At 35.7% G+C, this 14,098-nt stretch overlaps 1 protein-coding gene across 1 annotated transcript in view; it reads right to left on the bottom strand.

Moving 5' to 3' along the window:
* Positions 1 to 14,098, bottom strand: part of gfra2b (GDNF family receptor alpha 2b) — a 57,693-nt gene that overhangs the window by 37,438 nt on the left and 6,157 nt on the right. Inside the window, exon 3 of the mRNA XM_016473158.1 lies at positions 3,072 to 3,149. Coding sequence (XP_016328644.1) covers positions 3,072 to 3,149 — 78 coding nt within the window. The remainder of the gene's footprint in view (positions 1 to 3,071; positions 3,150 to 14,098) is intronic.

The following is a 14,098-nucleotide window of genomic DNA, read 5'->3' as shown; positions in this document are numbered from 1 at the left end:
ACGATGCGGATGTGGACGATTCTGCATCGATGCAGTAATAGACCATAATCGATTATAGCCTTCTGACGTCATTCGCATACGCGCTTGTCACGCGAGTATTAAAAATGCACTCTCTATTTTAAAATCTGAGCTTAGCTTTTTCCCGCACATGGCACGTGTGCGTGCTAGAGACAATCGCGGCAGGCTTCATTGCACATGATATGCGCTGTGAGACACGTGCGTATTGCTTGACTGCTTCCGTTCGCTGTTATTTTAGTCTTTTACTTTAGATGTGCTTTCATTTATGCCGTTTGGAATGCAGTAGCCTACGTATTAGATGCACGAAACTCACGTACTGACAGACTTTCACGTGTGCTTTGTGCTTCTCCTGAAGCTCGCGGCTGCGGTTAAATGCACTTGCATCTACTTTTATGATACGAAATTGATGTAAACAATCAGTTATGTTTTCAGAACAGGACAAAACATCTGATATATCGAAATAGATCTGTGCATTAGTGTGAATGCAGCCTGTTAAAGCTGCCGCTGTCTATGATCTCATTAGTAGGCCTAATAATCGAACAGCAATAATGCAGAGGTAAAAAGAAAAACCCATAACTATTGTCTGTATTCTTTCGGATACTTAAAGAACACTTATTTTAAATAAGGTATTGTTTTAAAAAGTAGCCTGCTTATATAAAAAAAAATAAAATAAAGTAAATTTTGCACAAAATAAATTGGATAGAATATTTATATGAAATGTAGCCATGTGCAGTAATAGCCTATTGAAAACAGAATGTGACCCATCGTGATATTGAGTTGATAATAATAATTGTAATTGAATTTAATCGTGAAACCAGTGAAGATTCACACCCCTATGTTTAAAATGGCCGTACTGACATACAGAGATTCCAACTATAAACAAAAAGTAAAGTAAAAGTAAAAATGTTTTACTTTAATGTAAAAAAGTTTTTGCACAGCAGAATAATTAATTGGGGAAAAATGTAGATCAAGAATCGTTTTGGAATGGGATCGTGAAGTGCCTGAAGACTCCCAGCCCTAAAGTACAGGAGGAGCTCTGACATCACTGGAGTTCAGAGGAAGTGAAACTAACTTGAACAACATGCCTGCAATGATCAACCTCTTTAAACAACAGAATACTTATTGAGCTGTTACTTATACTCACAGGTAAGTGATAGAAATAAGAGAGATTTTCCCCATCACTCTTAAATGCACTTGCATCCAGGGGTGTGAATTTCGTCTAACAGTTGGGGGGGGGGGACAATAAACATAATTTCTCAAGAGCGATTTTTGAAGGGGACACAAATAATACAGCTAAAATGGTACTTGTAAGGATATGTATATACAGAGGAAAGCCTTACTACTATTAGTGCAGCAGGGAGACGTGCAATATTAGACAACGTCAAGCTGTTGTGGTCGCGCCGAGACAGCGCTCGTGTCCGTTGTATCCGTCACAGTGTTGCCAAGTCCGCGGTTTTCCCATGGAATTGGGCTACTTTATCACTGTTGCCATGGTTTGAAGCGACCCCAATAACGTATATTTTAGCCCCCGGAACGCGATTTTTACCGGGACACCCCCCTTGAAACGCAGTTAGTTTGGCCTAGTTTTGGGTAGCAATTGGGAGGGTTTTGTTGTGAAAAACCTGGCAACCCTTTTCGTCAAGCAGGTAACGTTATTATTGCTAACAAAGCGACTCAAAGCGACTCATCGAAAAATACATTGGCATCATCTGTATTAAATAGAAAATAATCACTTCATCCGATGTTTAAGTGAATAAAATACCTTACTTACTGGAGTTCCACAACTATTGGCTTTGTTGACTCTCACCGGACTGTAGGTGATGTAAAAGAGGAAAGCAGGCATTTGGACCAAAGCACTGTGAGGCAAGGCAGGGGGAGACTCAAAATGTTTCTAAACTTAAAACGCATTTTTGCCCCGTTTGTGTTGTTTTACTACTTACACAATTATTTAAAGTATAAAACATTGTTATTTACAATACACAGACTGGTTATTAATCATATTTTTAGGGGGGACAACCCTCAGATGGGGGGGGTCCTGTCCTCCCGACACCCCCGGGATTTCCGCCTATGCTTGCATCTACTTTTATGATACGAAATTGATGTAAACAATCAGTTATGTTTTCAGAACTGATATGTCGAAATAGATCTGTGCATTTGTGTGAATGCAGCCTATTAAAGCTTCCACTGTCTATGATCTCATCAGTAATAATCAAATGGCAAAAAAAGAAAATAAAAATAAAAACCCATAACTATGTCATTAGCCTATCTGTAAACTTTCGGATACTTAAAGCACTCCCAGATAATGAAAGTGCTTCTTGTTTATCCTTTGTAATTGCATTTTCCCCCTTTATTACTTTATATTTGCTTGTATGTTTTAAAAGCTATATTTACTTTTAATTCTTAACAATAATTAATCAATTATATATTAATTAATATATTAATTAATTAATATAATATTAATAATTAATTAGTTAACATAATTATTTTAAAAAGTAGCCTGCTTACTTTTAATTTAATTTAATAAAAATGCACAAAATAAATGTGATATAATCGTGATGCATCGTGATATCGAATTGAATTGAATCATTGACATGATAATCATAATTGAATTGAATCGTGAAAACAAGTGCCGATTCATACCCCTAAGACACACACACGCTAATTAAAAAACAGTAGTTACTGTTTCCTTGATCCTTGCTATGCTTAGTGTCACAGACACGATAAAAACAAGTTTTAAAATACACAGTCTGGATCCGCAAATAAATTACTTCTGGATGTGTTGACATTGAAGCATTTAGGCATATGCAAGCAATAGTTTTTTCACTGTTGATTGGATACAATTGGACATTTCTATCATGCTGGATGTGCTAATATAACATTACTGCTACACAGCAAACTGTAGATCTGTAGAAATAAATTAATCACACTTAAACTGTCTTGAGAGTATGAGAAGATGTATGAATATAAAGGACAGTGCTAACCTTGAACAGAAAAACTGGGCTTTCTTTAACCGCTGAAAAACATAGAAAAGCTCTTAAGATGTCATCACTTACCAGAAATAATGGAGGCGAGTCTAAACTCATCAGATAGATGCATTGGTTCATATGGGGAGGTCTCATACAGTTCTTCTCCTTCAAAATAACACAAAAACAGAGAAATATTAGATATTAGCATTGTTTGGCTTTTACATGAATATAATGTCCTGGTTAGGACAGGGCATGTGGGTCAATTAATAAGTATTTTTCGAATACATCTACATCTTGCAAAGGTTATAAAGATAAATACAAATTCTATAATACAAGATTCCTTCAAATAATGCTTTCAAATGGCCAGACTCCTCTAAACTCTCACACTGTTTCAAGTACACACTCTCTCAAGAATTACAGCTCAGCAGTCTTTTGTCCAGATTTGTACTGGCCAACAATCACAAATTAGGTCCCCAGTGTTGCATCCCATTGGATGTGTCCAGAAAGTCTGCTGTTTTCTAATCCAGGGCTAGAAGTGCCTAGAAAGGCTAGAAGGCTAGACAAAGAAGTGCAACCAATCTGCTAACTGGTCCCAACAGAGGTGCCGCTATAACAATGAACGCTAGACGCAATGTGACACTAGACCTTCAACAGACTGATGTGAGGCTCTCAGATGAAGACTTCCAGCTGTCTAGCTCTTTAATATTTTCCTTTGAGATCAATAGAAAAAGTTTCTGTTAGGTGGTTAGCAGTAATTCTCCAGACACATTAACACATGGTGTTCATTTGGGAAATGCAGGATTGAATGTGCCCTGTGTCATGTACCAATTCTAGCAGTCTGCTTCTAATCTGGTGGGATTCAGGCTGATTAATATCATTAAAGTTAAACTTTTTTCTCAGAATTGCATGATATAAACTCGCAGTTGTGAGTTATGAAGTCAGAATTGTGAGATATAAACCTGCAATTGCAAGTTATGATGTCCAATTCTGAGAAGAAAAAAAGACTATGTTCTCAGAATTGCAAGTTTATATCTCACAATTCTGATTTAATAACTTGCAATTCTGAGAACAAAAGTCAGAATTGTGAGTTTTATTACTCAGAATTGCAACAATTGCGAGAAAAATCTCAGAATTGCATATTTTTCTCGCAATTGCAAGTTTATATCACGCAATTCAGAGAAAAAAAAGTCCGAATTGTGAGATCTAAACTCGCAATTGCGAGAAAAAAGTCAGAATTGTGAGATAAAAAGTTGCAATTGCCTTTTAACATTTTTTATTTAGTGGTGCAAACGGGCTTCCATAGAAAGTCAATGGGGTTCAGTGTGGATTGTATGGATACTAGCAGAGGAAACATTCTTCAAATGTTAAAACTTTAAATATATTAGAATCAAATTTTTGAAGAAAGTAAGTTTATATGGGTTTGGAACGACTTGAGCTCACCCTTAAGTTGACCAAATTTATTGGTGAACTGTCCTTTTAAAAGGGAATTTTAAAAAGGCTTAATGGGTTTGGATCAGTTTTCCAGTAAAACTGGGTTTTAGTTTATATTTTTTGAAGGATAGATGAAGATCACATCAGTTACAGATTGACTTAGTCCAGCTGTAAATAATGACTTGTGTGCATTGGCTGGGCTTAGGTGCCATATGCCGGTCACAGCTCCACATCATGATGCCAGGTGCTCCTGTCATCCTATGATGCTTCTCAACATCATCATCATCCCCAGCTTGTGTGTCCCTATTCCCAGCCCAATGGGCTCAGAGGGCCCTTTGGTCTCGGCAGTGTCTTTGTGTGCACCCCAAATGTACCTCTGGCTGGCAATTATTTTATGGGATCATCCTGGATCAAGAATTTATCTGCTGTGTCACTGTAGCTCTCCGCTATCCGCCTCCCAGCTCTGCTGCTGCTGTGTGGCCACCTTTATGTTCTGTTCCTCAATGAGTTAATCCTGCACACACAGCCTTAATCTCTGCCGTACCAGCCTGCAGTGCCTGCGCAGGGAAAAATATTGCCAAGTTCCAGAGGGGGAACTGCTAGCGGCATAAAATAAGTGGACACATAAATCTCGGGATAGAGGCGTTTGTCCCCCGTCATATTTGTGGAGTGTACTAGGCGTGTATTTAGCATAAATTAGGTGAGTGTAATCTTCAAAACTTGATCCTGCTGAGAGTTTTCAGCAGGACATTACAGAGCACAGATGCTGACATGATAAATGCAAAAGAGTGCTTATTGGCCGCGAGTTACTCAAGTAAGCAGATTTAACAATTCAGAGAACACAAACGTACACTGACATTGTCCTTGCCGCTGACTTTGTCCGTTGCACTGTGAAAAAATGCTGTGACTTGAAGAATTCAACAGATGGAGAGTGTTCCCAAGATACTGAAATTAGACTCAGCATTGGGATGCTGGAAAGATTTCAAATGTGTGAACTGCCATATTTTAGAGTCATACAATTGACCTATCAGGATCTTTACACTAATGAGGAGTTTATAATGAATTATGTCTAAAATGGATTAAAATAAGAGATAAAATGACCTTCAATCATCAAAAACGACTTTGCAGCCACTGGAAAATTACATCATGATTGGCTGATGGCAAAACCAGAGTGCTCACGATCTGAAACCCTTTGCTTGTCTCTATCCTGAGGGCAGCCGATCTAAACATATAAATCCAAAGTTCTGTCATGAAACTCTAGATGGCGCAGGACGATAGGTTCTAACGCAATCTGACATAATGACATCATTATTCACATGGCACAGCTGTATCAGCAACCAATGAGCTTGCTGCTCAGCATACAAATACTTGGCTAGTGTTTGCTGTAGCAGTTGCAGCTTGCTTCAGAAACCCTCCACCTTCCCCAGCTCCACCTGTATAGATCTGTTATGGGGTGATTTCATGTATATAATATGTGCAGCAGCAGTATTTCTTACATGCTCACAGCAGCACGTCTGTGCAGTAGTAGTAAGTCTCGGTACTTGCTCTTCCACAGCAGCAGCAACGTAGCAGATCTATTCCGCCAAGACCAAACACATTAACATTGTCATGTACATTACCATGCTTAACTGTCAGAAAGTTGTCACAACAGAACTAAATTTAATTGAACCGCCCTCCAAAAAGAATCAAGAACTGCTCAGAACATTTACCATCCATGGAACCTTTCCATTGCACAGAAGGTGCTTTAGATTATTTCATAAAAAAGAAACATTGTAAAGAAAAAGCTGAGAAAATTGGATAAGGTTCAGAACGAAGATCAAAACATAGATGAAGTAGATCGAGTCCATCAGCACCCCCAAAGCTTGCACAGTCCTATACCACTTCCTGGGCTGACATTTCATTCAGTAACGTTAGGTTATTTATTAGTTATTTTACATATGCATCTGCTTACATATGCGATCGCTTGTTTCTGCTTCTTCACCGCGTTTTGATCCAGAAATTTAGTACTTTTTCAGAAGATGTGTAATAGCGCCTCCTACCATATAACAGTGAAAACACTGAATGCCAGGAATTTTTATCAAAGGTGGGTAAGCATTGTTTCATAAAAAGAAAATTCTGTAAATGGTAAGGAAAGAGTTAGGAACTGAAACGTTCTTTGGGAAACCCAAAATGGTTGTTCTATTGCATCACTGCGGGAAAAAAAAAAAAAAAACTTGATTTTTAAGAGTGAATATAATATAATATAATATAATTAGGGCTGTCAGTCGATTAAAATTTGAAATCTAATTAATTACATGATGTTTCGATTAATTAATCTAATATGGCGCAGGACGATAGGTTCTAACGCAATCTGACATAATGACATCATTATTCACATGGCACAGCTGTATCAGCAACCAATGAGCTTGCTGCTCAGCATACAAATACTTGGCTAGTGTTTGCTGTAGCAGTTGCAGCTTGCTTCAGAAACCCTCCACCTTCCCCAGCTCCACCTGTATAGATCTGTTATGGGGTGATTTCATGTATATAATATGTGCAGCAGCAGTATTTCTTACATGCTCACAGCAGCACGTCTGTGCAGTAGTAGTAAGTCTCGGTACTTGCTCTTCCACAGCAGCAGCAACGTAGCAGATCTATTCCGCCAAGACCAAACACATTAACATTGTCATGTACATTACCATGCTTAACTGTCAGAAAGTTGTCACAACAGAACTAAATTTAATTGAACCGCCCTCCAAAAAGAATCAAGAACTGCTCAGAACATTTACCATCCATGGAACCTTTCCATTGCACAGAAGGTGCTTTAGATTATTTCATAAAAAAGAAACATTGTAAAGAAAAAGCTGAGAAAATTGGATAAGGTTCAGAACGAAGATCAAAACATAGATGAAGTAGATCGAGTCCATCAGCACCCCCAAAGCTTGCACAGTCCTATACCACTTCCTGGGCTGACATTTCATTCAGTAACGTTAGGTTATTTATTAGTTATTTTACATATGCATCTGCTTACATATGCGATCGCTTGTTTCTGCTTCTTCACCGCGTTTTGATCCAGAAATTTAGTACTTTTTCAGAAGATGTGTAATAGCGCCTCCTACCATATAACAGTGAAAACACTGAATGCCAGGAATTTTTATCAAAGGTGGGTAAGCATTGTTTCATAAAAAGAAAATTCTGTAAATGGTAAGGAAAGAGTTAGGAACTGAAACGTTCTTTGGGAAACCCAAAATGGTTGTTCTATTGCATCACTGCGGGAAAAAAAAAAAAAAAACTTGATTTTTAAGAGTGAATATAATATAATATAATATAATTAGGGCTGTCAGTCGATTAAAATTTGAAATCTAATTAATTACATGATGTTTCGATTAATTAATCTAATTAATCACTAAATAAATTTTACTGTGAAAATACCCACAAAAGATTATTTAAAGCTATTTTTGTGTTAAATGAGAAAGTACCAAGTAGACGTTTCAAATTGTAGCTTTAGAAAGAAATATTTTGTTTGATTCAACATAAAATGTATTACACAAAGATTTAGGCTACAACGGCCTTACATAAACTATGGAACATAAAAGAAGATAATTTGAGAAACATCTCAGTATTTTTTATTCATACAATGAAAGTCATTGGTAACCAAAACAGCTTTGTTACCAACAGTCTTCAAAATACCTTATTTTATGTTCCACAAAAGAAAGGTTTGGAAAGACATGAGGGTGAGTAAACGATGACAGAATTTATTTTGGGGGGGGGGACTATCCTTTTAATGTTTTTATTATTATTATTTTAATGAAATTATACTCTAAATAAGAAACTAAATCTGCCAACAGGTGGCGGTAAATGTCTTTGAGTTATTCATTCATTCGAACGGCTGATTTATTCAGGAATGAAGTAAACGGCTCTCTTTATGAATGGGGCTTTGTCTGATTGGTTCACACGATTAGTTCAAAACTCGGATTCAGTCAGAAACTAAACACCACTGTGTTGCTCGGAGATGCACAACAATTCTGCTATGGCTTTAAAGGTAATATGATCTCTGCAAATTTGAGCAAAAACACATAATATTGTGTTTAAAATATAACACAAAAAATTATATGCTAATGGAAATATAATTTTATTTATTCATTCATTTATTCATACATTCATAAATCATTCAATTTTTTAAAGGTGTCTTTAATGTAAAATACTAAATCGAATATTCCATTTAAATCTATGCCTTTTTTAAATTTCAAATGCATTCATGACAAAAAAGGATAAATAATTAAATGGATCAATTACCTTCAAAGCTGTTCGGATGATGTTTAGATGAAAAGTCCAACTTATTAGCAGCATAACCATTCAATAAATGTGTTGAGATTTAGTGACATCTATGGTTAAGATCAAAACTTAAAGTGGCAGCACATTTTTATTCTGGAACATTTAGTGCGTCAGCTCTTACAGCAGCTCATCTGATGTTTAATAAGGGCTCTTGAGTAAACCTCAGTTCGTGATGTACTTACTTAACAAAAATACACATGTGATGCCGCAACTTATTATAAGCCACACAACTCCATTATACTTCCTTATGGCATTGCGAAAAACAGTAACTGTCGTTAGGAAAATGTGTCCCTGCCATGATTTTTAGAAAAATAATCCGTTAGTCACATCCATTATTGAGAAGCACCAGGATCTGATTGAATAAAAAATGTTGAGCTTTTGAAACCTTACAATGAATAATTACTGCCAGTTACATGCACTATGATTAAATTTGATGCAAAAAAAAGGCAAAGTTGCATTTAGACTGACTTGAATTTATGTACTAAAACAAGCAGATTATATATGACCAGGTGAATTTATATGATGAGAGAAGGGTATCTGTCACAAACAGCACGTAAGTGTTTGCGCTTATATGAGCCTGATCTATTATTATCACTATCAGAACTGGTTCAGTCTAGCTGAGCATGGCTCTGTCACTGCGTTTCTTTTCTCTTGCCACCCCCAGATATGAATCAAACCAGTCAGCAGTAATCAGAACAACAACAATGCTGTTCAGAAAGAGACTTTAGGGGATGCTTTTGAAATTGCTTTCTTCTTTTAAAATCAATTAGACCACACATATTCCCTGCTTGAACAAATTATGTAAGGGACAACTTGTAATGTCGAAGTGAACTCGTTCGTATTTTTGGGTGAAGTGTACATTTTTAGTATGTTTTGATAACTGAAATGTACAATATCAACATTTTGACCGCATCTACATTCTGCATTTGCTATTTTAGAGACTCTTTTTAGTCTACTAAAGGCTAATTGAGACTAGAGAAAGCTTTTGAAGTTTAATACTCAGACACAACCAGACTCAGACTCTCATTTATTAGCAAATGAGAAAATTTATCCAAGGACGATTTTAATGAAAAATTTATTTATAAGTGAAATTATAGGTGAATTAAATTATCATCACCGTTTTAATTATCATTATAGCAAGTGTGAAATATATTGAGAAGTGAAACACATCAACATTGTGGTGTAATTTTAATTCACATTTGACTCTTTCACCGTGTGTGTGTGTGTGTGTGTGTGTGTGTGTGTGTGTGTGTCATAGTACTGTCACATTTGTTCTGAGTTTTTAGAAATGTTATGTTAATCTTATCTTAATCTTATAATAACAAGATTTAATCATTCAAAAATAATAAAACATTTAGTTTAACATAACTGAATAATGTAACTATTGCTTGTGGTCATCCCTGTTGCTTGTGCACCTTTTCCTACCCAATTTCTTCCTTCCAGTCAACTTTGCATTTAATATGCTTTGATACAGCACTCTGTGAACAGCCACCCCTTTCAGTAGTGACCTTCTGTGACTTACCCTTTTTGTGGAGGGTGTCAATGATTGTCTTCAGGACCATTGCCAAGTCAGCAATCTTCCCCATTATTGTAGTTTCAAAGAACAAGAGATACCCGGAATTTATACTGGATGGTCATTTAATGAAACTCAAATGTAAATATTCTAATACTTTGAGATACTGGATTTTTGACTTTCATGAGCTGTAAGCTCTAATCATCCAAATTAAAACAAAATAATTTTGAAATGTTTTACTTTACATGTATTGAATCTAGAATATATGAAAGTTTCACTTTTTGAAATAAGTTACAAAAAATAACTACATTTTTTTTAGATGCATCTGTATATATAGTGTTATATATAATTAACAACAACAATCATAATAAAAATAATAATAATAATAATAAATATTATGAACCTCAAAAGATATGTACCTAAAGATGTTCTTGTGTAGAGAGATAGACTAATACATACAATCTACATGTAAAAAGTATGCCAAAAAAATCATTTGGTCAACAATGGCCTATTGTTTTCTTAGTTCTGATGGATTATAAGTAATGAGGGTCACACCAACTGACCTAAATGCCATTTAAAGTTATTTAATTTTGCACATTTAATTTTGCATGGGGTCGAGTAATTGAATATTCAAGGCAAAGTAAGATGCTGGAGGTTGGGCTCGATGAGAAATGGTTAGTTACGGTAAGATTTATTATGAAAATATCTCCGAAGAGTCTGGAGACAGTTATTATCTTATTTTCAGGAGGAGGTAGGGCTTACGTTTCCCCCATGTTGTGCCTGGTGGGAATCAAAGGATGCAATTAGCAAACAAAGAACAACTGCCTGATACATTGCCTCGACGGAACAAAGTAAATCTGTTGTGGAGTCTAAGCAGATTCATTAATCCACAAATACCAAATGACTTGGCAGCGGAGGGCCCAGTTTTGCTTTACAATTTGTCAGGTGCACAATAGCTAATGAATTCTGCCTTTTTCCCATCGTCATATCTACATGCTTGTTTAATTAAAGCTTTGAGAAAGGGTGGACTACACTGATATTTGATTAAGCATGCTGTTTAAAACCTGCACCTCCATTTCGGTGAAATCCTGGACTATCTGGTGTACTTTGCTAATTATCTTCAATCAATTTAGCTCATAAAACGTGGCTTGGTTAATGCTAATCTTCTGATAAGCTGTAGGAATGTAATTAGTACCGAATCAGCATAAATTAAGCTGGTAAATTCATAATGATGGGCTGTTGTATTATATATTTATTTTCTGACTCATTGACTGCTGTGATGGGCTCGCTCATGTATCATTACCATTCACAGAGAATGTTGCTAAAATTAGTGCATATAACAAAATGTCAATATTTGGATTACTAATATTATTATGTACTGAAATACTTATGAATGCAGAGCGCATGTGGGACTGCATGTAAGGGATAATGTACATCCAACCGGTTGTTATCTCAGAATAAACCCCGACAGGGTGATCAGGACCCCGACGCGAAGCTATCCCGCTTATTACACGGCTAAAAAGATTTGTTTTTACCCTATATGTTGAAATTAATGCTGAAGTCTTCCATTGTAACACGCGGTGGTTAAGTGTTTTCAGTCACAAGATGGCGCCAGACAGTCAACGATAGCGGAGTGACTCGTTAAGCATATAAGTAGTACCGGTCAAGATAACTCGTAGTACCCGGATGAGCGGTGTGTTATTCAATTTGGCGGTTGTTATCTGGGAATAACATACCGCTGGATGGCGCGATTGACCAATCAGAATCAAGTATTCCACAGAGCTGTGTAATAAATTTAGTTAACATGAATACATTTACTTCAGTGAGGGAATGAGGAAAAAATATATGATGAGATCAATCGGGATTTGATTGGATCATGGATGCTGTCCATTAAATAACAGCGTGAAACAGTATTATTATTTTATACGTCAGTACATTGATAACAGGTACTATTTTAGCTCATAAACTGCTGCAGTTCTGAGCTATAAAAGCGATAACAGTATCATCGCAATGTCACGTATGGCGCAAATGTAACAAAGAACAGCTGTTGAGTTTTTCTTCATTTAGAAAATAACTAACCTCACTATCATTGACTATAATATCTGTTTATACTTTAAAAGATTGTTGTTTGATTGTGTTTTCTTCTCAATTTACACATTTTAACCACACCAGTCTGCTCATGTGCTTGTATTGGCTTGTATTAAGTGTAATTTTGAGTTTTGCACTACAGAAGAATCACAGGACTAGTTATATCGGAGGACATTCTTAGTTGCTTTATTTAACGCCTAAATCCTCCTTATTTAAAATCTAGTATAATGTCCTAATTAACATGGGCGGCTATAATACAAATTTGCATAGGCTCTGGCTAAGGTCATAGGCTGCAGATTTGACTGTAATTACATAATTGCCCCCAGTGTTCAATGACAGAGATACCGGCAAACTATATGCCAGCAAAAATGTCCTATTAAAATTGTCAAAATGAAACTGGATAGGGAAATCACTAGGTTTAGTGTAGAGTACACTTCATGCTCTATATCTGTTTTACACAGCGTTCTTCTTATTCTGCTGGAAACTATGATGTTCCATTAGAACATTTTATGTGTGTTGGGTTCAGTAAATACGCTCAAAAGTTTAGGGTCAGAAAGATGTCCTTAAGAAGGTTCTTATGCTTACCAAGGCTGCATATATTTGATGAAAAAAAATACAGTAAAAACAGTAATATTGATACAGTAGTAAAACAATACAGTAATATTGTGACATTTTATTACAATTTAAAATAACTTTTTTTGAATATATTTTAGAATGTAATTTATTCTTGTGATGCAAAAATGAATGTTCAGGATCATTGCTCCAGTCTTCAGTATCATATGGTCCTTCAGAAATCATTCTAATATGCTGATTTGCTGCTCAAGAAACATTTATTATAATGTTAAAAAGAGTTGTGCTGCTTAATATTTTTGTGGAAACATGACACATTTTTTTAAAATTATTTATGAATAGAAATTTAAAAAGGACAGAGTATTCTTTCGAAGAAAAAAAAAATCTTACTGCACCCCAAACTTGAATGGTAATGTAGATTTAAATACATGGTGTACATATACAAATACAGTATGTATATATTCCGTTTCATGTGGTAATATCAAGATTAACTGTTTTATTGATAAATTATTATTTTTACATTAGGTTACACCAGCAAAAGTAATGTTTTATGAGACACAAATAGCTTCCTACAGTAATAAATGCAAATGACATTTTTCCAGATTATATAAAAAAAGTGCAGTGCAAAAGTACAGTGCTTTTCCCATAAAAATAACAAATATGCTTAATTATCAAATAATTTACAATAATTATAACAGCCATTATCTTTCCATTAGCACAAACTAATCATTACGCATTGAAATAATCACACTATTAATGTATTCATTAGTGTTCCACTATCGACAGTGCAAACAAGCCATCCAGCTAAAATGTACCGTAGCAAATACGAATACCAAATATTTAGTTTGTTATCTGCAAATACAAATCAAAATGTTTGTGTTAGGGTCACCATGACACCACAGCTCATTTAACATAATATTTTGAGCTTCTTGCTTAAAGGAATAGCCCACAAAAAAAGAGCCAAAAATCACCCTCCCGCCTAGCTTAGTTTGTTTCTTCATGGCAACAGATGTCGAGTAACCTAGCATTATATCACTTGCTCACCAGTGGATCTGCTGCAGTGAATGAGAATGAGAGTCCAAACAGCTGATAAAAACATCACAATAATCTACAAGTAATCCACACTCAGTCCATCAATTAACGTCTTGAGAAATGAAAACCTGCATGTTCGTAAGAAACAAATCCATGGTGCTTCTGG

The sequence above is a fragment of the Sinocyclocheilus anshuiensis genome, unplaced genomic scaffold (assembly GCF_001515605.1).
Source record: "Sinocyclocheilus anshuiensis isolate Anshui unplaced genomic scaffold, SAMN03320099.WGS_v1.1 scaffold260, whole genome shotgun sequence".
Taxonomy (NCBI): Eukaryota; Metazoa; Chordata; class Actinopteri; order Cypriniformes; family Cyprinidae; genus Sinocyclocheilus; species Sinocyclocheilus anshuiensis.
The sequence above is the reverse complement of the archived record's forward strand: the minus strand, read 5'-3'. Positions and strand labels throughout refer to the sequence as shown.